This window comes from Lissotriton vulgaris, chromosome 5 (genome assembly GCF_964263255.1).
Source record: "Lissotriton vulgaris chromosome 5, aLisVul1.2, whole genome shotgun sequence".
Classification (NCBI taxonomy): domain Eukaryota; kingdom Metazoa; phylum Chordata; class Amphibia; order Caudata; family Salamandridae; genus Lissotriton; species Lissotriton vulgaris.
In genome coordinates, this window is record NC_141693.1 from 906,931,538 (window position 1) to 906,956,020 (window position 24,483).

The window sequence follows — 24,483 nt, forward strand, 5'->3', positions numbered from 1 at the left end:
TAATTAGAAAGCCCTAATTAAAGGAGCAGGTTCCTGAAAAAAGTGCAATTATACAGTAAAGTGTAAGGTGTGTTTTAAAAGCAAACTTCTGAGGGCCTGCTAATTAAAATGTCTCTTAATGAGTTTTACATTCAGCCTATTTGTTACATATATGAATCAGCTAGGCCCCTGCCAGCAATGATCATACTTCTTTGTTTTCCTCCAGATTAGCTTGCCGTAAAAGTTTTCTTACTTCTGCCAGGTATTTTACTCCTCGGCAGGCCAAGATTATAGAGGACTCTGCCAACCAGCGTATCACGGCTTGCCTGCATGTGCGAATATTCAATTCGTTAAAAATAGGTTTTAAATACTGTCTCCTCAGATCAATAACTACTGGGCATACACATAGCAGATGAGTTAAAGATTCCTTGTAAAAGCCACATAATCGACAATGCGCTGCTTGTTGGGTGTTTTTCTAAGATGGCGGCTTAAATCGTGCAAGCCCATCCGATAGTCTGCATGCTAAAATGAGCTGTTAAATAAGCTTGCGGCTTTAGAGATTTGTAAGAATTAATCACAATCCATCCATGCCAACGTTTGGAAATTGCTTTTTTATCTTCTGTGTCATTGACAGCTTTACAAATGCTTGCTCTGTCTGCCATGTTATCCCATGCTGTTTGTATTTCCAGCTTAGCCAGTGATGTTCTCAAGTAACCTCCCCATGAATTTGGTGTTTCTTGATCCATCTGGTGTTTCATTTCTTCCCAGCATAGACTGTTCATTGTGTCTTGATCAGAGGAGCGGAACCTATGACATAGACTAACGAAGCTGCTCATGCCCCAGAATTTCAGATTCTGGAGGCCGAATTCCAGCCGGACCAGAGCTGGAGAGGAAGACTTTGGCAGATTGAAAACGGCCTTATAAACCTTGTCTGAAGTTCGTTTAACAGATCTGCCTCCGTGCCGCACCAGGTGACTAGACCATATGACAGGGTATGCAGGATTTGAGCAGCCATCACTTTTAAGAGGTGATTATGGTTCGGGCAGTCTAGTTTTTTATACAGTAATCTGTATGGAAAAATTAACGATTGCGCTTTGTTTTGTCTGCCAATTTGTGTCCCTTGTGCGTTGTGCCCCACCCTGTTATTATGCCAAGATATTTGTAGGACATTTGGTCTTCCACCGTTGCCCCTTTTACAAGCCGTATAAACGTAATTTTTTTAGTGTCCACTAGACGAACCTCTTTGGTTTTCTTTTGTTTAGTTCCAAGTTTTCCTGGTCAAAATAGGTTACTAGGTTATTTATCGCTCTTTGTAATCCAATGGGACTTTGGCTCAACACCACAATGCCATCAGCATACTGTAAAAAGGCAATTGGCTCATTGGCCAGATTCGGCGGATGACAATCGGCTGCTTGCATGTGTTTACTGATATGTGAGAGAAACAGGTTAAATAGGCTTGGTGTTAAAATGCAGCCTTGTTTTAGACCTTCCTGCGTAGGGATGATCGCTGTTGCACTGCACCCGTCGCCCAATTTCACTCTTGCCCAGGTGTCACTGTATAAGGAAAGTATTGCATTCAGTATTTACTCTGCAATCCCCATGCGTTTAGTTTTTCCCAGAGACGGTTTCTACTCAAGAGACGGTTTCTACTCACTCGGTCGAAAGCTGATTTTAAATCAACAAAACATGCGTACAGCTGTGTTTTCTTTTTTACCGTTTATTCAGTTAAAAGCGCCAAGATGTCCGAATTTGTTATTGTGCCCATCCCTTGCCTAAAACCCGTTTGAAACTTGGGAATTATGTTCTTTTCATCCATCCAATCTTGAAGCTGGGTTAGGAGACAAGAAGCGTAAATCAGAGATATCAATCTGTAGTTTCCAGGCTTACAGTGATCTCCATGTTTGAATATTGGATGGATTATGTTCCCTTCCAGGAATTGGGGATGTTGTTCTGAGTATAAATCTGATTGAAGAGCGGCGTAAGATAGTCCGACCACAAATCTGGGTCATTTTTAAATAGCACATTGGGAAGCCCGTTTGGACCAGCCGCCAGCGGTTTTTAGATGTTGTATTATGCCTCTTAATTGTTTAATGTCAGTCAAGTTGTTTAGTTCATTACTACATGTCTCTAGTCCTGGTTCTTTATGTTATGCCCGATCCTGAATTGATATTGTTTGTGTTTTCTTCCGGTTCGAGGTAGGGCTCTCGGAACCCTTCTAAGGCCTCTGATACCGTGCTGCTGTACATGTTTAACATGTTGAGACCACATTTTCTCTCCGATTCCTGCTTCTTGTTGCAGTCTTGAGCCTTCAGTCAAATTATTATAATGCCCCAAAAGTCCCTACTGTTTGGCAATTTGCTTGCACACAGTAGTTTTGTCCAGACGGTTTCTTCTTCCTATAGTTGTTCCGTATTTCCTTCAATTTACTTTTATCAATTTTGTTGCCCATTCTTGCCGCTCATGCTTGCACCTCTCTTGCGATCCTTCTCTTTTGGTCTCGTAATTCAATATTAAACCATGGTTCCCTCCTTGTATCTGGTCTTTTTTGGCTCTCATGGTGGCTGGAAATTTTCGGATGAGAATAAGGCCAACTGTTCCCAGTTTTTTACGCGCTCCTCCTCTATCGGCGGCCCCAGTTTGCTCAAGTGTTCCTTAATTGTGTCCTGAGTAATTTTCAAGTCTGCTCCTCGCCATTTTAGTTTTCGCAGATTGAACTTTTATGCTTGTCGAATAAGGGAATTTGTTTTTTGGGCCTGCGCAAGAGTAATGTTAATTCTCGTAATATGAGAAGGGTGATCACTTTCTATGCGCTGTTGTTTTGAAATGTGTCGATTCATTGGACTAAATTACTGCTGGTAATGGTGAAATCTATTGTTGAACGAACTTTTCCATCAAGTGGGTTATTGCCGCTGGTATATCTCCTTTTGTATTGCCGTTCAAAATTATCAGACCAAGACTTTGTGATTCCTTCATTATTATTCGTGCTCCCCAGTTCTCCAGCCTCTTTCATTCCAATTATTGGTTATGAGATTACAGTTGGAATCTCCTGAGATGAACATAGGGCATTGCTGTGAGATCTTTGCATCACTTTTATCAGATTCATTAAAGTAGTGAATTTTTCTTTCAGATTTTTTTCTCTCTGGCTGAATGTAAACATTAATTGCTAATTTGAATTATTGGGCTGAAGCTTCCCGGTAATTTTGATAATTTGAACCCAGTTAACCCCTGCATCCAGTTCTTCAGTTAACAAGTCATGTTTTTGGGAAGCATATATTGATAAACCGCCTCGTGTGTGACCGAAGATTGAAAGTCGTTCTGCAAGAAAGTGGTGTTCTACATATCCTGAAATTGAAACTGGGTTCATATGCCACGTTTCCTGGAGCGGGATTATGTCTTGTTGTTGGAAAAAGGATAGAGTTTCATGGTTCTGGTCCATGTCTTTAAAGCCATGGAGATTCCATGAGCAGATCATAATCATGTCCTGCCGTACCTCCACCCAGTTGTGGTCCTGCCTTTTGTCTTCCGTGATTGACTTAGGCTCTTCATTAGGTACGCTTGTTACTTAACACCTTTGGCAGCCAAGACCAGTCCATGCTATCAAATGTTCAACCTTCCGTATTCAGTAGTCTCGCTGTTTTGTTGGCCCCGTTTGCTATGGAAGGCATTACAGGAGTGGTGGATCAGGCGCCGCGTACACGTTTTTTGGCTTTTCCCAGATTGTCTTCCTCTTTTACATTTTTGGAATTTTTCAGGAGGTGGAAGGGGTACCTTGGGCTTTTGTGTAGCCTCAGCATGATTCCCCAGGATCCAAACCTTGATCTTGTTGCGTATATCTTGTCCACTAATTCCTTTGTGGACCATGTTGTCAATGATTCTTCAATGTCTGGAGTTGATGTTGTTTGTTAAAATTCCACGGCTATTAGGTCTTGTGAAGCTATTCCTTTTAACTCTGGAATTTCTTTAAACAGCTTAGCAAGTTCCCTCGATTCAAAATGTCTTGCCTTCCTTTGGTTGAATATTCAGGCCCTAATGTCAGTTTTGATTCAAACTCCTCAGACTGGTTTTGGTTGCTACTGGAAAACTCTAAAGTTTCATTTTTTCTTACTGCAGGGTTTCTAGTCACAGATATGTTGTGATCAGCTTGGGATTCTTGCTCCATTAGTTCTGCGTTCACCTCATCCTTTTTTTCCTCTACTTTTCCCGTGTTTTTAGATGTCGGTGTCCCTGTTAGCTCAGATTCTGGTTCAATGAGAGAAAGCTTGCATCTTCGGCCCTTACCAATTATTGTGACTTTTATCGGTTTATGATTGCTTTGAGCTTTGATATTTGTTATCTCATGCAACCTCTTGTTTGTAGAATCTTCCAAGCTTCCTAGTTTGCGCCGTTTTTTGCTCTCCTCATTCCGATTAGATATTTTACATCTATAACTCCGAGACGCATTTTCCTATAGGACTTGAGTTTTTTTTTCCACCCTGCACCTTTCTCAATTAATTGGTTTCGATCTGAATGCCACTTTTCATGTCTATATTTTTGGTCTGCTTTTTTTGCCGGTGGGTATCCTGCAGCTAAATGGAGATCCTGATTTGTCTTTTTTTGGATTGTGGGGACACTAGATATCGAAGTTTCTTGCATCGGGTTCGGTTCTAACATACATTTAGATTGATCTGCGACTGTCAGTGGTGCCTCACAAGTGGACTCTTTCAGTGATTTGTTTTTTTCCCCTTTGAATGTTTTGATTTAAAATTGAAAAGTTTTTCTCCGGACCTAAGCTTTGTTGTTTGTTATATTTAAGCCTGGCCTTCCTTGCTCGTTTTCTTTGCTTTTTTGTTGGTTTTACATTAGGCGAAGTCTTGAGGATGCTCTGTGTTAATTCCATTTGATGATCCGTTATGTCAGGTGGATCATCAGATTCCTCTTGCTCTGTTTCACCCTCGTCTTTGCTACTTGGCTTTGTTATTGATCTATTGGCTTTTAATATTTCCTTTGTTTCAACCTTATTTTGAGTGTCCGTGTGCTGCTTGGTGTTGCATGTTAGTTTTATGGCCCCTAAAATGTCGTTTAATATTTCAGGCAGAATTGCCAATTTCTCAATTATAATTCCGTAGCCACAATTAGGCAGTTTGTCATTGTTTGTTTAGGGCTCCGATTTTCCCCGATTGATAGTAGGGATGTGATTAAGTCCATCTTGGCCTTTATACCTGAGATGTGGCCGGCGATTAGGCTAATGAGGTATATCTATACTTCCATTTTATCCGATTGGTAATTCAATACCCTTATTGCTTGATCCAGTGTGCCTAACAAGGTTTGGCTCCATTGTGCGTTTGGATAATCTTCACGGCACTTACCCGAATCCCCTGAACTGTGATCGATCCTGCTAAATGATGAAATTGTTATTGGGGATGACAGGATTAATTGGTTTACTTTTGTAAAAAAAAACTACTGTCTTCCTCTGGCGCAATCACTTGTTGGTCATTTCTGGGGGTTGGGCTTAGTGGAGTGGATACCGCCATTCCCAATCTACTCTGTTATGCCCCCCTGCAGGTTTCCAGTGGCAAGAGATCCCCTTGAGTTTCTTCTTTCTGAGTTTTAGTTTCCAGAATTTCTAAAAGGTTGGGGTCATTAGATAACGAAAATTAGTTTGACCAGGCTTCTTCCACGTGGACTACCCACACTGCTGATTTGTTTAACTTTAACTTTTCCTCTATAAATTTCATTATGTTACCCTCAACTACTATGCTTCTGGTTGCTTCCTTTTCATTTGTTGTGGACTAAAACTGGTGTATCTGGTGCATCTGTGCAGTTACAGTTATCAACTTACTTGCTGTTAGATCTATCATTGATTTCTGTAGGGCTGGTTTCCCTATTGGTGCATTGCTGGTGTTTGCCAGGACCTGTAAGAAGGACGCACTTATTTTAACATGAGTGGGGTCACAATTTGTTTGTTGAGCAGGTGTTCCTGTATTGAAGAGGCCCTTGTTGGTCCTAAAGTCTGGAAAAATTGGGCTTGGCAGCTGGGTGGCCTCAACTGTTGGTCCGTATATCACAGCCAGTGGGTCCTTTAAAAAGAAGAATTTGCGAATCCTGGTTTTGCTTCTCGGACTCAGCGGTGTTGTTTCCGGAGTCGGCGCTGAGACCAGCCTCTATCTCTCAATTTGAAGCCTTTCTTTTTCGGCTTGATGGAGAGCCTTCTTCAATAGATTTTTTGGATTTGGTTTTATTTGTTTTTTTGCCTGTTGCTGCTTGACAAACTTTCCCCGATCTCATTTCCCTTGTCGGGAAGTTGAGTTGAATGTTGACAAATGTGTTTTTTAGTTATTGGGGTGTCTGTGTTATTCTGGGTTATTCCCTTGTCGCTGCACTGACAGCGGAGTTCTCCTATGTGTTCCGGGGTGCTCCGGTGTGCTGTACTGAGCCCAATTCTGCTGACCCTCCGTGCCTCCCTTGGTGGCTGTTGCTGACGGGCTCTGTTGCCGGTGCTTGCTCTCTAACATTGTTGCTGCGGAAACACATGATTTTCTGTGCTCGAGGAGTTTGTCAGGATCGGGTTGGCCAAAAACTGGCGCCTGCCCACCCTTTTTGCTCCTTATGCTTTTACTTTTGCTTTTGCTGCTGCTGCTGCTGCTTTTGCTCATCTAGGCCCCTAGTGACCTCTTAGCCTCTGTGCCTGTTAGATGGATACCACAGAGGGAAGCATGGTTATACCACGATGAGGGTGGGTGGCGGGTCAGGAGTGGCTGTGGGTGGCTACAAATGGTAACACACTGCAGATGCTATTGCCATACCCACACAGTTCTCCACTGCCACCACCATTACCACCACCACTGCCCCAGAACGACCACACCAAGTCTGTTCACCACCTGCAGCTCACCTCAGCTTCCCCCTTCTCTGCAGTCACCGTGGCACTCCGCTCTCCTGGCAGGGACTACTGTAGCACCTCGCAGCCTCCTGCGACTCCCACGGCTCCACGCTGCAGCCTCTGTCTGAGACTCCCAACTTCCCACAACACCGCTGCTGGCAAAGCTGCAACTCCAATGCCGCTCCAATCCATGACCTTTGTTGCTGCTCCTAGTGTGGCTCATGGTTTTGCGGTTTTGCAACCCTCCTGGCAGAGCCCCAACTCCAATGCCGCTCCAATCTTTGACCTTCACTGCGGCTCCTAGTGCGGCTAGCGGTTTTGTGACCCTTCTGGCCTCCTATTGGCTTCCCGTTGCTACTGCCACGTCATAACCGTCACAGCTACTGCCAAACTGCTGCTTTTGCTCACGTTCTCACTCCGAGCAAGACCTGGTCTGGATTTGCATTTAGCACTGCTGTTGCTTGGGCGTAGATGTTTATTCAACCAAGGTACTTTTTTTGTTCATTTAACACTTTCTGGAATATTTGTTTTGACTTGGCAGTTGTGTGGTTTAGAATGTGTGGAATGAAAAAGGATCTAGGAAATGCAGGCATAAGTTGTAAGGTACAGACTTCACTAAGTAACCCGCCAAACAGCAGAGGTGAACGAAGCCTGCATTAAGGTCAGCAAAACAAGCTATTGTTGATTAATAGACCCAAGCAAGAGCTAATGGTTACGGCATTGATGCACCACAAAGAAGTTGGAGTGCATGGAAAGGTTTGCTTGAGAACGCAAGACTTATCCCAACAACCAATGGACTAACCACTAACTTTGGGTTCTGGAGTAGCACCGTAAAGATCTTCAATGCCCCATTATGGATACTAAGTGCTGTATAAATGCAATTACAATACAATCCAGGAGCCAACGGAGCTGTTAAACTGTCTTCTGCCTCATGTGAGGTTTACACTAGGACACACAGATGTGTGAGCCAATAGTTTAACGTTCAAACTATGAATGGGAAGCACACTATTATTATGGAACAGTCATGGTGCCCGGAGGCATAGCCTGTATGAATCAACAGTTGTCATCCAACATCTACATTGAAATGCCCATGCATAATCTGTGCAGGTGGGAAGAGAAGATAACTACTGGCAATTGATTGCTGGTGCTGCAGTTACTAGAGAAATTCTGCTATGAAATCAGTTGTGCTATGGGCTACTTTACCTGTATGTCAAGAGCCTTTTGCTTTTTATTTGTGAGTGGTATAAATGAGATGGAAAGAAAAGATTCAGTTTCCTACATTTCTGTTCCATTGATGGGAGAAGGTAGGCGTGGGATAGTACACTCATGGCTGGTGTTATAGGAGTAATGTCTTCACTCATGACTGGTGTAAGAAATTGAATTACTGGTTGAGGGGTGGTGAAACCCTACTCAAGCAGGAACTACAATCCTTGTCAGGGTGAGGCACAAGCAAACCCCAAATTAACCTGTGCTTAAACCTCTGGAAGCTTGGCAAAGAGCAGTCAGGCTTATCTTAGAGGCAATGTGTAAAGTATTTGTTCAACACTTCAAACAAAATGAAAACCCTACACAAAAATAGGATCCCACACCAAATTTGAAAAAGAGTAGATTTTACTAAATAAAATAAAACCAAATCAATAAAGGTCTAATCGGTAGATCCAGAGAAATGCAATTTCAAAGATTTAAGTGAGAATGGCTCCAAATTTAACAAAGTGCCAACTGTGGTTATCTGGTTGCGCTGGACCGGGTCAAAGAAACAAGTTTAGGCCATCTACAGGGGCTAATTGAGGCCGGCTGAACAATTTACCTTAACTCTTGGTTCGCGGTCTATGCTGCATTGCTTTGCAACGCTTTGTGTCATCCGGTGTTGTTCCTGGCAAGCTGTGCAGCAATGCTCTGCAAGGCTCAACGTCCCTTTGTGCTGGTTTCAATGAGATTTGCCGCAAAGCTTGGCAGGGCTTTGCATCAGTTCAGATGGAGCTGACATGTGTGTGCCAAGGCATTTCGGGGCGTTGTGTTGCTCAGCGTAGTTTCTGATTAGGTTTGCAGTTGTGCGTCAAGGCTTTGCATTGATTCCAATGGGGATGAAAGCTGGGCTTGGCAGAGCAACTTCAGTCCCGCTTCCAACGGTCCAGGACTGAGGTGGCACCACTTGGGAGGGCAGGTCTCACAGATGTCAGAGTCCAGGTGATGGGATCTAGATTATTGGAAGCCTATTTCCTCCCTGAGACTTCTGATCAAGAGGCCGCCCAACTAGCCCTTGGAGCCACAATGGGGCCTTGGATTCAGAGATGCAGGTTCAGTCCTTCTCATCCAGGCAAGAGGGCAGCAGGGCAGAAAAGTGGCAGTCCTTTCAGCAGTCCTTCTTTCTGACAGGGTATCCACAAGTCGAAAGGCGTATTGAAGAGTTGATGTCTAAAGTCCAATATGTAAACCCAGTTGTGCCTTTGATGTGGGGAGAAGCTTTTAGAGGAATGCCTTTGAAGTGAACAGTTGCACTGCCTTCCCTGGCCTAGCTCCAGGCTAACTACAGGAGGTATGCAGCCCTTTGTGTGGAGGCAGAACATAGCCTATTCAAGCGCAAGTGGAGCTGTGTTCAGTTCTTCCCTCCAATCCTGCCAGTGATTGCCCATGCAGGCACACCCAAGCTCCCTATTGTGTATGGCTGTCTAGGAGGAATACACACAGCCCAACTGTCAACTACACCCAGTCATATGATCAAGAGAGAAGCTACATGCAACATGAATAAGGCAAGAAAATGCCAACTTTTTTAAAAGTGTTTTTTTTTATTGTTATTTAAAATTCTACATCCCATAAGTTAGAATTTTTCATCACAATTCCAAAGACACCAAACATTAACAGGCTATATGCTCCCATTTGAAAATTACAGTTTATTAAATATAATAATGTAACTCCAATTGTATTCTACGGGAGAGGTAGGCCTTGCAGTAGTGAAAGATAATTCAGCAACACTGGTGCCTTCCAAGTGATCCTTTTGTTTCAAGTATCGATCATCTCAGTACCTGAAACGAAAGGATGAACTACATTGAACTGTGGATTTATAAACCTACATAGTTAAGAAGACTTTGCGCTTTCCCAGATCCTAGGATTGAATGTACATTGCAAAGGTTGTAGGGATCGCCTGGGAGGTGGGCACCAGTGTTGCTGAATTTGAACTTGCTTATCTTGAATTGCATTTTATAAAATGTATGTATTGTAACTTGATTAATTTTATATAAACATATCTGTGTTTACAGCAGTACGCCATTTATGGAATATGTGAGAGTTTTTCACAGCTGGAATATTGTTGATTTGAGTATAAATAATTTCTACGGGAACATTGTATTAGTACATTGCAATACCCAGTTCCTTGAGGGAAGACTGGATTGTCCTGTTGCATAAAGAATATTGCAGGGCCACTAGTAGCATTTAATTTACAGGCCCTGGGCCCCTATAGTGGCACTTTACTAGGAACATACAAATAAATTAAATATGCAAATTGGGAATAAGCTAATTCTACCATGTTTTAAGGAGAGAGCACAAGCACGTTAGCACTGGTTAGCAGAGGCAAACTGCACAGAGTCCTAGCAGCTAATAAAAACCGGTTCAGGAAATAGGAGGGTAAAGGCAAAATATTTGGGGATATCCCTGCAGAAAGGGCCAAGGCCAATAACTGGTAGATCCATGGAGGTGTATCACTTTTACTGCCTCTACGGCATTGTGGTGAGAGCTACATACACATCGTGGCCTAGAATGCACCAAGGAAGCAGACAGAGTGGTTCGAAACCAACCGCTTGGGAATCAATGACTTGCCTAATACCTTAATATGGTACTCAATATTGGTTGCTTCAGAATTCTGGTCCCTGCTGACTTATAATACAGCACTCAAATTGCACCGAAACTCCTAGGGATGCCTCTTACCTACCAGTTTGGGTAATAGTGCCAGCTGACAACTTGAACCTACAAATCTTGTTACGAGTCCTAGGCTGGACACAGCTTTGGTGTGCAGTTTATTGGGGTGACTAACATCTCAAGAAGGGGGGACATTGGCAGTCCGTTCATTTTGCCTGGTGACTTGTCAAACACTTGTCGCTTTAATCAGGTGTCAGCATCATTTTAGGAATTTTAGAGGAAGTCTCAATAGGGCATCGGTATCCTGGGCATTCCTAAAAAGACAGTGGGCATGACTCTTGCATGCTCTATCATAACAACACTCAATTTACGACTTTCTCCCAAGTGTCTGGCAAAAGTATAACAAGCAAAGACAGGCTGTGTGCACCATCTTTGCAACAGTAGGTTACATAAAGTAATTTCCCCTTTCAGCAATTTAGCAAAACTGACATAGTTTACTTGGTCTGCTTCATTATCATAGTCCCATTGAAGTCAAACATTTTACTTTGCTTTCCTGGGGCAGTTAAATTACCACCACATTTGCCCCGTACTGCATTGTTTGTCTTCCCAGGGGGTAAGATGGTTAGATGTTGAGTTAGAATGGTTTGCCTGTTCCTGTTCTGCAGCCGACCTTCTTGTTTCAATATCCAGACTACCCTTGCTTTCATTATGTCCCTGCCTAAAGGGATTTACCTAACTTTGTTGTCTTTGGGTGTGGGGAGGGGAGTGTTGTTTAGTGGCAGGTTTGCCAGCACTCTGTGCCATCAAGGAGGTCATATTAAGTTCTCCATGCACATCATATACATTTGACAGCATGGGATTTAAGGTGTTTGTGTTCATGTTGTAATATCAGTCATTTACTGTGTACACTGTCTATGTACATATTTATACTCTGCAGGCATTAGCTAACTGTTCCACCTGGCTTCCAGCAGAGGCTATCAATTCTCTGTCTGTTTCGTAACGGTCAATACTACTTTCCATCGGAGTCCATAAACCCAACAGTGTTTGAAAAAATGTAAAAACATACCTGTTCAACTAATGTGCATATTTTCTAAATACATACAATACATAAATACATACAACTATCTGTTATAATTTAAAGTGTGCATATTGTTTGGAAAAAATCAAAGATCTTATTCACAGTTCTGTGCAACACAAACTTCAAAATAAGGAAATCAATTCATAAATAAAAGCTCTGTAAGCTGACCTTGCCATTAATTTCCATTCTGCCAGAGCTGAAAGTTTGCACAACCCAATCTGATAAAATATTACAGCGTTCACCTCCAAATTCAGGATTTTGAGATTACAATATCACGTCAAGTGCATAAAGAGGAATTTTAAGACTTAGCAAGGCCTTTTTTGGATGTTTTGAAAGCCTTGGGGATACGTTATCAGTTTGTGGTGTTGACAGATGTCATAACTTATGGGCTTCGGGATTGGAGGACCAGGTGCAAGACATAGTAAAAGTTCACCGATTGCACGGACATATAGCGGGGAATGGGACAAGCCAAGAACTGTGGTCTCCTGAGCTGATGGGTTCGGGAAAGGACATGCCAAATGCCAGACTCTGCTGACTTCTGGAGCCGACTGGGCATGGCTCAAGTCATCTTACGGTTAGGTAGGTATAGAATTAGATGCAGCGCATTGCAGAACGCCATACACTGTGCCTCGAGCCCGCTGGGCATAGATATAGGTAATGCCCGAAGGCTCTAGGGGCAGGTACACAAATCCAAGGACGTGGCTGAAGGTCGCGAATGTATGACGTTACAACGCATACATTTACAATGCATGCCTTTACAATGCAGTTTTTACATCGCAACATCCTTTACAACGCATTCTTTTACATAGCATGGCATTACATCGCATTTTCAGATACTACCTTTACAACGCATTCCATTACATCGCATTATACCTTTACAACGCATACCATTACAATGCATACCATAACATTGCAGTTAAGGTAAGTGTTGGATATGATAGGGGTAATAATTACTATTCTAACTCCAGTGAGTGCAACAGTAGGAAAGTTTTGGATAGCGAAGGGGTAAAAATTACTATTCTAACTCCAGTGAGTGCCACAGTAGGGTAAGTGTTGGATAGTGTAAGGGTACTATGCATTGTAATGGTAGGCGTTGTGATGACTTGCGAAGTAATGACTGCGTTGTAGTGACATGCGTTGTAGTGACATGCAATGCAATTGGCTGCGTTGTAATGACATGCGATGTAAAGGATGTTGCGATGTAATGACAACTATGTAAAGGTAGTGCGATGTAATGACTGCGTTGTAAAGGTTGTTTCCCAAAAGTCACACCGGCACAACCGTGAACAACCAAACGCCATGTGCCCAAAGACCAAAGATAATTTAAACAGAGAAAAGAGTATATGAAAATGGTAACAAACACAAAAAACATCACAAGAAAAAAACGTTATTAAAGGTTATTTTTTTTCCTTACACAATAAAAAGGTGTTATAAAACCAATCACAGATATTCACTGTCTGTGGTAAACTATGTAACCATAATTTCTACTACTGCATTGCTCATGTCACACATGGTCAAGCTGGAAGTATCACAAATACATCATTGATGTCCCGGGTCCCGAGGGCTGACGAGGGCATTTGGAGCACTCACCGGGGGTCACGCCACACTCCTGCTGCAGTTGGTCTCCGGCCGCCGCTTCCTCCACCACGCGGCAGCCGGCAGAGAGACTACAGCCCCCAGCATCCTTGGCGGTGACACGCCCACCGGGAATCGCGCACGGAGGCGCACTAAAGGCGGGGGTCCCTGCGGACGAGCGGGGGTCCCGAGGGCTGACGAGGGCATTTGGAGCACTCACCGGGGGTCACGCCACACTCCTGCTGCAGTTGGTCTCCGGCCGCCGCTTCCTCCACCACGCGGCAGCCGGCAGAGAGACTACAGCCCCCAGCATCCTTGGCGGTGACACGCCCACCGGGAATCGCGCACGGAGGCGCACTAAAGGCGGGGGTCCCTGCGGACGAGCGGGGGTCCCGAGGGCTGACGAGGGCATTTGGAGCACTCACCGGGGATCACGCCACACTCCTGCTGCAGTTGGTCTCCGGCCGCCGCTTCCTCCACCACGCGGCAGCCGGCAGAGAGACTACAGCCCCCAGCATCCTTGGCGGTGACACGCCCACCGGGAATCGCGCACGGAGGCGCACTAAAGGCGGGGGTCCCTGCGGACGAGCGGGGGTCCCGAGGGCTGACGAGGGCATTTGGAGCACTCACCGGGGGTCACGCCACACTCCTGCTGCAGTTGGTCTCCGGCCGCCGCTTCCTCCACCACGCGGCAGCCGGCAGAGAGACTACAGCCCCCAGCATCCTTGGCGGTGACACGCCCACCGGGAATCGCGCACGGAGGCGCACTAAAGGCGGGGGTCCCTGCGGACGAGCGGGGGTCCCGAGGGCTGACGAGGGCATTTGGAGCACTCACCGGGGGTCACGCCACACTCCTGCTGCAGTTTGTCTCCGGCCGCCGCTTCCTCCACCACGCGGCAGCTGGCAGAGAGACTACAGCCCCCAGCATCCTTGGCGGTGACACGCCCACCGGGAATCGCGCACGGAGGCGCACTAAAGGCGGGGGTCCCTGCGGACGAGCGGGGGTCCCGAGGGCTTACGAGGGCATTTGGAGCACTCACCGGGGGTCACGCCACACTCCTGCTGCAGTTGGTCTCCGGCCGCCGCTTCCTCCACCACGCGGCAGCCGGCAGAGAGACTACAGCCCCCAGCATCCTTGGCGGTGACACGCCCACCGGGAATCGCGCACGGAGGCGCACTAAAGGCAGAGGTCCCTACCGCCTCGCGGGACGCGCGCGGGCGGCGCCGGGCTAAGCCTGGGACAAGGGCGGGCCCTCTGTGGCCCTCAGAGGCACAAAGAGGACGGGACGGGCCATCACTTTTGGCTCCGTCACAGGATAAGGTACAGTCAGGTTCTATCCTTTTAACCTCTACCGCTTTGAACTAATTACTGTTGTCTTCCGGATCCAGACCACAAACCATTATGTCAGTCTGGGAAGAGCTGAACGCCCTGTGTGGCACAAATTACATACCGGATACATCAACCCCCCCCATAGTGGACAGAGACACCGATCTTGTACATTTCTCCCCCCAGGCATCTCCCGATATAACCTTCCCTCCATTCAATAACTGCAGCTCCTCTCTACTTCCCCCCAACCCAGCCTCATTTATGTTGGAAAAAGCCAAGACTCGACCTAATGACTCTGTATCCCCCCTTCAAGTGACCCTTTTGGCCCAAATTGAGCGACTGCTCATTACTGCTCTATCTCCACTGGTAGCAAAAATAAATGACTTGGGGGACAGGCTGACCAGGATCGAAAAAACTGTAACTGGGCCATATCCATTAACTAGAAATACTGTTAAACTCACACGTTCTACCCCCTCTAACATCCACCATAACACCCGAGAAAGGTCTATGAACAATGCTCCCAGGACATTTCAAACTTGCAACTCCCCTCTGACACCACCCACTCATACTGGGGAAAAAGCTACTTGTAACCCGGAACGTCCCCCGCATAGAGCTCATATGATCCCCCTAGAAAGAAGACATCGTATTGATCTACCCCCCGAAGCTGCCCCATACGTCACTGTTCTCTCTGGGGTCCCTCCTCTTAGGCCGGGCAAACGTGAGCTACACCAGGACCTACTGAACAAAGCCATCTTTTGGCTCAAAAACAATAGATCTTTACCACCTACGCTAGACGGCGGGATAATGAGCGTCAGAAGGGTGGGGTGGCTTGGTCATTTACCTAAAAATGTTTCGGGGGATTTGATCTTAATTAAATTTAAATACAGAAACATTGCCCCCTATCTGAGATCCACCAAACCCAAACTTGGAGATGGTTCCATCTGTATCTGGGACCTGCACGATTTCTATCCTGGTCCCCGAGCACCGAATCACCATTATACCGGGTGAAATAGGGGGAATTCTGTGTATCCTGGGTTATTACTTGGAATAGTAGATTTGTTTGTTAAATGATTTTAAGTGGGTTCAAATCATTCCTTTTTTTTATATGAAATGTCATGTTGAGATATTCTTGTATGAAATGTACTTCATTTTGCTGCTTTTATGGTTTTAAACTCAAAAGCCGAATAAAGCTTATTTTGATCCTTGATCCTTTGACATCATTGATGCAATCACTGAATCAAATCCCTGCCCGTTCACCTCAGAGTTCAGTAGGCCCTATGACCTGACACTGAGAAACTGTAGTCAACTGTGACCACAGCTTTTTTTAAAACAGGAAATAGCCTGTTTCTGAGTGGTGCTGTCTAAAAAAAGGCACCGAGGGTCATATGTACAAAGCATTTTTGTGGTCATAAATTGGTCCGTTTGCGACTGCAAAATGCTTTTTTGAATGGACACTTCAGTATTTGGAACAGGAGTGTTTAAAGTGTCCCTACCGAATAGCGAATTGCAGTGGTATTCATTAAGGTTTTGCAACCAAATTCCGGTCCCAAAACATTAATGTTTTACCGATGCCTCGAATGAGGTGTTAATGTTAAAGTTAATGTTAACTAGACTTATATAGCACACCGCTGCCGCAGCAAAGAGGCGTCCCGGCGCTAACAGCAGAGGAACATAGAGGCTAAGAAACTGGGCATCTCGGTGCAGAAAGTAGTGCACATAGAAAAGGGGGACTAGACCAAGAGGAATAGGAATGTCTTAATGGCTTTTTGAAAGGCCAACAAGCTATCCAAACTACGAATCTGAAAGGGCAAGGAGTTCCATAATTTGGCTGCCAAACAACGGAAGGACCAGTCCCCGGCACGGAGATGGGTCACTCGAGGGACCACAACCAAGTGTTGCCCCAGAGAGCGCAGCAGGCATCTAGGAACATAAGGTACCAGCAAGTTGGTCAGAAGCCCGGGAGACGCAAGCTTCAGATTTTTAAACGACAAACAGAGAGCCTTGAATTTGATCCACTTGGCCATGGGCAAGCAATGTAACCGCAGGATAGCACCAGTGGTTGAGCAGTTACGTGGGAGCCCCAACAGGGCTCTGGCAGGTATACACCTGTTACAACGCATTTCTTACAACGCAATACTGTTACAACGCTACTTTTACAACGCATACCATTACAACGCATTGCGCTGGGGGGCGCTCTAGGATAGGGAATAAGTATAATTTACTATCCAACACCTTCCCTAGGGTCCACGGGGACTGGAGTTAGAATAGTAAATTATACTTACCACTATCCAGCACCTCAAAGCGCTATGCGTTGTAATGGTATGCGTTGTAATGGTCGCGTTGTAACAGTAGGTAGTTGTAATGGTATGCGTTGTAACATGGTACATCCGCTCTGGCAGCTGCATTTTGGACATGCTTCAAGCGCACTACCTCAGCCTGATTAGCCCCTAGGAGGAGCGAACTGGCGTAATCCAGTCTAGATAAGATGGTCGCTTGAACGATCAACTGACGGGTAGGTGGATCAAAAAAACCCAGATTGGGCCTAAGTCCCCGAAGAAGGCCGAAGCAAATGCTGGCCACTTTCTTGGTGGGAATCTGAAAGCTGAGAGTAGAATCCATCCATACCCCTAAGTTTTTTACCACCGTCTTGGGGGTGGGTGCACTACCAAGATTGGTGGGCCACCATTGCTCACTACACAGTCTCCTGTCTCTCCCCACCCACAACACCTCAGTTATTTTGGCGTTAAGCTTGAGGCAGTTGGTGGTCATCCAATCCGCGACTGCAGCCAGGCCGCTCAAAAAATGGAAAGCGTCCCGCGTGGAGTCGTCGGAGAGGGTCACCACCAACTGCGTGTTGTCAACATATGAGGACATAGTGAGGCCTTTGTCCCTAGCCACCGTAACAAGAGGTTGAACGTACAGATTAAATAGTACAGGACTCAGAGCGGAGCCCTGAGGCACACCCTGCCCGATGGACTGGACACAGGAGGTAACCCATTCGCAAATTGGAAAGGGTCACTTTGAGAATGTAAAGAAAAAATCTTTTTTTTAAGAGCAGATAGTGGTCAATGGTCCCATGGTTCCTCTGCCAGAGGGCCAATGCTTACTAATATATCGCATATTGAAACCTACCTCATTAACATTCATGAGAAGGTCCATTTGCAGCCCACTGTGGATTGCTCTTTAAAGAATGTACGTTTTCTTACATCAGGAATTGCGATTTTCTTAATTGCAGTTCAGTAAGAATTGCAATTCAGTAAGAATCACAATCAGGAAATCAAAAGTCTAGATTTTTGTACGACTGGCCCCAAGTTGAATAAATATTGGGTAAAATGATATTACATTACGCACTGCAGGCGAATAATAAATGGTGCTCATTCTGCAGGTAGGCCAGTTCCTAACATTTAACAATCCGCTAGTTTCTCCGATTGAAATGTGTTGTGGAAGTTTTTTCGGGTGGCCATCAGAACAGAACCTTTGTGAGGCACAAAAGAATGGGACGGTGATTCTCGAAGATTCTTTGACTTTAGCATCGACACATGCTATCAAAGAAGAGGGGCGGCTGTATAACGTGTTAACTTTTACTACAAATTGTTTGCATTTCTCTTAAATGATAGGCGAGAAAACTGATTTTACGTGGCAATGAACGATTTACAGGAATATATTTCTAATTAAAAAAATATAACTTCGTAGAACAGTCCTAAACTAAAAATGGCCCTAGAACTACACATGTTGTATACTACTTTGATTGCCTATAGGTGTTCCGAATGCATATACATTGGTATGATTTGCTACTGTTTGCGTGAAAATACCTGCAATCAAATAATCTATAAAAATACAAAATGTCACCTCTCTTATGCTTTTCACGTGGACTGGCCTTGTTGCAGTGCCAGTGAATGGGGGGGGGAGTCTGAGGGGAGCCGGTCCTGCCCTTTCTTCCCTCAGTCTCTCTGGGTGGGTGGTACGAACATACAGAAGGGAGGGCTACCTTTGGCTCTATGGGGGAGGGTGGGAGTCTCAGGGACCTTGTGCTGGGTGCACAGGGATTGCTTCATTTCTCTTGCGTTCCCAGAATGCCACCTACCTTGTGACCGTCATCTTGTTTGCCCTTGTTTCAGACCGTAGACCACTACTCATTTTCTTCTCTCCGCTTTGTTGTTTCCAGGAGGAATAATGTAGAAACAGGAAACGAAAGAGGAAGCTGACAATTATGTTTATCTCCTGCGGATTTCCACCTCACTCCATTCGGAGTCTTTTTACACAGCAAACCAGGACGCGAGAGACCCCGAGAGCAGACATGCAGTGTTCCACCGAGACAGGTGCAGCAGGCATACGGTGTACCACAGTGACAGGCGCCTTATATGCCCGTCTTTAGAGTCCAATAGGCCGTGTATTCGACTTCGACCTTGAAAGCTGGGGACAACACACCAGATGAGAAACTTCCTCAGTTCTGCAAGTTAATTATTAAGTTGCACTCAAGTATTTCAGTGTCTTTGCTACTACTGGGCAAAAGCTGTGTGAGGTGTTTATTTCACAATTTTGTTTTGTAAATAAATAGCTCTGCTGTGTGATTCTGTGGTCAGTTATACGTTCTAAAAGAACATTATAAAGTCCTGGAGGTTCATTCTTCTTAAGTAATGATTCACTAACAAGATGTTTATAAAGGAGGTCTCTGTATACGTCTAAGGGACAGCACAACACAAAATCTCAGCCCTGTTGGAAGTGACTGGACAGATAGCTGCGGAAAATGGTAGAGAGTGTTGATGGGAAAAGTCAAATCACAACTGAACTGGCTATACCCCAAGTAGTTTGGAAAGAATGCATTTGAGTTATATTGTTTTAGTAGTACTAACATCTCTCTATTCAGTTAAATAAATAACCATAAAAGATAAAACACATAAAAAGTCATGTGACAAACAGTTCATTCATATATACACAAAATACACTATACATAATCCTTAACACATGAATGACAAAACAAGCACAATTGCAACATACATCAGAAACAATAAAATACGGTCAATTTATACAAACAGATAAAGGACAGGCCAAGAATCTTGATGCAGGTGCTAAAAAAGCAACCCTTATTTATACAGGTGCACATCTCACCCAACATGAGGAGGAATACCATTGCTGACCTTAATTTGTTGAAACTGGGCCGCTTGTAGAATGGGAACCAATAACTTTTTCCTTGGCAGAGTATATAAGCTACAGAACATTACAACATGTATCATGGATTGTGCTGAAATGTTATTGCACTCACAGGGCACTAAAGAGTCGTCCACCGCCCAATCTTTGGGAAAACTGACCAATAGAAGGAAATAATTCAGCCTAAATCTATATAATAGCTAACAATGGTAAATATTGTTGACCAAGGTCACGTATAGTTTGAGGGAGCTGACAGTTTTTATCAAACAAGATGCTCGGACAACTGGTGTACCCAATTCCTGAGACTCCCTAAGAACTGAGAGCCGGGATAGGAAATTCTGTTTAGCCCACAGGTAGTAGTCATCTTTGACAATTTCGTCTGACTGAAGAAAAGGCTGGGGCAGCCCAATGAGGTCAAAGCAGACTGAATGTAACATAACCAGGGATCTGCTTTGGAGTTAGCTAAAGACAGACAATCCCGAATAGTCAGCCTCTTATAACATATAGAGAGCCAAAGTAATATAGGCCTGAGTTTAATGATGTTTGAGGTATAGCTAAGGCCAAGTTCCTCATGTACTGCAAATGTTGATCAAACTTCAGCAAATGCCTTAGAAACGTGTTCTTCTCTTTCTGGCGGGAACCGCAATCGAATACCCCAGGACATCACAGCCATAGCACGTAGCAGAGACACCCTACCCTATAAACATGAAACAGTGTTTTTAAAGGTTTCAGGGCCCACCCTTAAGCTGAAATCCAGAACCGCTGCACACAATCTGGCTCAGGAGAGCCTTTTCAACTGAAAGAAGGGCTCCAGGAGGACCTAGCATTGAACAAGATTTAAAAGCGTGAACTTGTGTGCCCTTAGTTTTAAGGCAATAATGATTCGTGTTTTTAGTGAGTTTAACATCCACAACCAGCACAAAGAATTTTGGGGTGTTCACGAAAGGTCCAGGCCCTCCAAGAACTTATCATAGGAGTCTTGAAGTTTCTGAAGACCCAGGGCTGTCCTTGACATGAGGGTGACATCGTCAGCATATAAGAGAACTGATAACGCTCGTAAACCCGCCCAAGGGGGATCTCGTCGTGCTTCCAACAGTACAGCTTCTAAGCCATTAATATAGAAGGTAAATAAAAAGGGGGTTAGAAAACAACCCTGTCTGATACCTCTGGTGATGGGGAATCTTTTTGCATGAGTGCCATCCTCCCTGAATCTAACCGAGGCTGGCATATCCATATGGATGTCTGCCAAGAAGGGGACAAGGGCCTGCTCCATCCATAGAGACAAAAACAAAGACCACAACTTTAAACAGTTTACCCGATCAAAAGCTGATGAGAGATCCATAAATTCTAAAAGAATGAAGCCCTCTTTGGCCATCGTATACTTTTGGATAAGGAGGATAATATTGTTCTATAGTACCTTGAATCCATAATGATGTTGTTCTGTTTAGCCCAGTTTGACAGCCTTTTCAAGATGACATGACCCAAAACCTTGACTGTGGTATCAATAAGCGACATTGGCCTGTAACATTTTGGGTCCCCTCCCCAGGTCACCCTTTTTTGAATTCTGGCACAACGATGGAATGGGACTAAGAACATAAAGTGCCTTTTAATGCAAACAAAATTAAAGATGTTTGCCAATGAAGGTGGCCAGATAGTTGTGTCACTCTTAAAGAGGTCAGCATACACCCCATCTGGTCCAGGGGGCTTGTTATGAGACAAACTTCTAATGGAACTAGTGACTTCCGGGATCGAAAAGGAGAGGGAGGAGGGACTAACCCCCTTCATGCTTAGGTTAGAGGTCATTAGATCCTTTTTTTCGCTAAAAGACTAGAGTTGGGAAAATTGTGTTGTCTTAAAACATTATGGGGGGGGGGCTTCAACAGCCCCGTGGCAAGCAAGAGCCCTAAACAGCATGGCAGAAGTAATTTAAAAGCTGTTCATTGTGCTCCTTGACCCAATCGGATTCTGACAATAGTATTTACATCAAGTCGTTCCTGCTGGGCAAAGATGGTTTCCTCATTTTATGCTTGCCTACTGCTTTAACTATCTTCCACAGTACCCTTGTTTCCAATTCGTTACATATATGTAGAGTGGACTGTGGGTCAGCCCCTTCCTTAAAACTGAATGGCTGTGTTGTCAATATCAGGTTTCTGTTTCTCATGGATTTCCTCCCTATTCTTGTGGTTGTTCCGGTCAGCAGCATCTTGGTCTCACGCCATTCTGACTGGACAAGCTGCATCCTTCTACTACTGGCTTGAGGGGATACTCCTTTCACATTCCAGGGGAGTGCATGTATTTCATTGTTTCTCTTGACATCTCTTCTCCACCACTCTGATACTGCTCTCTTCCTGACTCTCACTTTGCTCCCAGTTCCTCTTTTCGTTATTGAGCATCACTGTGCTCCTGCATACTCTCTATTTTCCGCCCTCCCCTACCCTTGCTCATCTGTTGCTCCCTGGTCCTGCTCTGTGTTTCCACTCTCTCTCCCGCTCCCCAGTTAACCTCATAAGTGCTGCGCCCAGTCCAACGGCCGATGGCACCACTACCTCGGGAGTGCTGCCGTCGGCCGTTGGAACCTCACCTGCGCAATGGAACGTTCAGCACTGGAGCTGGACATTCCCTACCTGCTAAGGTGTTAAAAAAATGTAAAAACATTTTTAAATTCCTTTCATGATGGCCTAACAGCTGCAACTTTTTAACTTTAAAGGCCTATGCAGTCACGTTGAACCAGTAAATAAAAATAGCTGTGAGTGTAACAGCGTTAATATTTTAAACGTAATATAGTTAAAACATTGTTTAATTATTGTTTTTGTATTCATTTAAATAATATGTGCATATATATTATAACCTATTTAAACAATATATTGTAAATTCAGATTTTTTAAATAATTTAATATTTTAAATATGTTACTTATACGTTGATGTTGATAAAAAATGATGTTCTCGCTTTTCCGGGCGATATTCTGTTTCATAACATTTTTGATACAATATTTTTGTAGTTTGAATCATAATATATAAACAAGATATTTTTTGTAAACCATATTTGTAACACAATATTCATCTAATTCAATATTGTTGTTCTTGATATTCTGTCATACAACCATCTTGGAATGGCTTAAAGTGCACACAAGCATCATGAAGCATGCACACTGATGCTTCACGACACATACACATCATCAGCCATCGTGGAATGGCTTTATTCCAGTAGAAAACCTAACCAAGATGGACATTATGTGTGTGCATGCATGCACATGCTTTCTGATGCACTGGTGGCGATTTTGTCATTAGCTAATGACAATGCAAAAAGCCAATAGCTCCGCTTTTTAAAGCTTAAACCTATTGGCTTTGCCAGTGCTTGTTCATTTGGCTGTGATTGACAAGTACAACACTAGACTCCTGCTGAGATAGTAACTTGATGGCGTATACGTGGCTCTGATGTTGAACTGTGTGTTGCCTTGGAATGCCCACATCGGGTCTGTAGCACTGATATGTGCAAGCAGTGGGCAGTGTGTTAGAAGGTTTATGGAGACCAGTGATATCCTATCATGTATTCCAGTCCAAAAGGTCTTTTTTCACGAAAATGAAGTTCGTCCTTGGATATTGTGCTGTGGTATACTGAGGTACATGCAAGTTTGTTTTCGGTTTGCTTGACAACAATGAGCAATGACAATCTTTAAACTTAAAAGATGCTCACTTCAATCTATAAGTAGACTGGAACTTGATACGCTCTCCATTGTCCTAAAGACTGATAAACCGCTATGTCTACTTTCCCCTACTTAGTTAGCTCCTTACTCTAAAAAGAATTATTTACAGCTCTTAAGAGTGAAGTGACTCTGTATTTAGCCAGGTTACTGATCGTCTACAAACAGAGACCACTTTGGGATGATCCTAGCATTTCGACACTTTATTCGACCAAAGTTTTCCCCACATCTATCACAGAGATTAGTTGTTTAACTACAGGAATTCCAGAGAACCCACAGTACAAATGTTACTGTTGCCGCCCACTTACTCTACTCTTGGAGCTCAGTGCTATCTTAGAAGGCTGATGAGACCTTTGTAATGCAAATGTTCATGCTTGACTATGCGCCTTGTCTTATAGAGGGAAGTGGTTGGTCATAAACAAAACCACGGTAACTTGTGAATTTTGTGGTCTAGACAAGGCTGGCTTAACCCATTTTGTATGCTAAATAAAAAGTACATAAAAAGCTCATAGCTGAAGTAGAGTGCCCTACTCCTGAATATGGCCCTGATTGTATGCCTATGGGGAAACTATAAACCAACTTTAATTTTAATGTTTGCAGACTTCTCCTTTACAATAGGACTTATAGGAAAATGCATGAATCCACTGTAGGCACTGGCAGTAAGTACTCTGCGTTTCAGCATCTGCATTTTTAAGACCCTCGGAAAAAAAATTCTTGCATTTATACATAAAATTAATGACAGATTTTGTCACGTAATAAGGGGCTCATTACGATGTCGGTCAAAACCTAAACCGCCCGACTCCTTGACGGATTCGGTTCCAACCGACTTGTGGTCGGCAGTTCCTCCCGACCTATTAGGATGCTTCCAAACATCGTTCAGAAGGACTCCCATTGACTTCAATGGGAGTCCGTGTTCCTACCGACAACACAGGCTCCTATGGGGAAAATGGGTGTCTGCAGAAAACCT

The 24,483-nt window shown here is 44.2% G+C and overlaps 1 protein-coding gene across 11 annotated transcripts in view; it reads right to left on the reverse strand.

Annotated features, from left to right (window-relative positions):
* Positions 1–24,483, reverse strand: part of BLNK (B cell linker) — an 833,130-nt gene that overhangs the window by 491,588 nt on the left and 317,059 nt on the right. The window contains exon 1 of one of the 11 annotated variants that reach the window (XM_086922526.1): positions 18,752–19,104. The exons of 6 other annotated variants lie outside the window; for them this stretch is intronic. In XM_086922526.1, the coding sequence (XP_086778652.1) occupies positions 18,752–18,804 (53 nt within the window). In that variant the 5' untranslated portion in view covers positions 18,805–19,104. Of the gene's footprint in view, positions 1–18,751; positions 19,105–24,483 lie in introns of those variants that run through there. 4 more of the 11 variants (XM_086922527.1, XM_086922525.1, XM_086922517.1 and 1 more) reach the window with 4 other exon arrangements.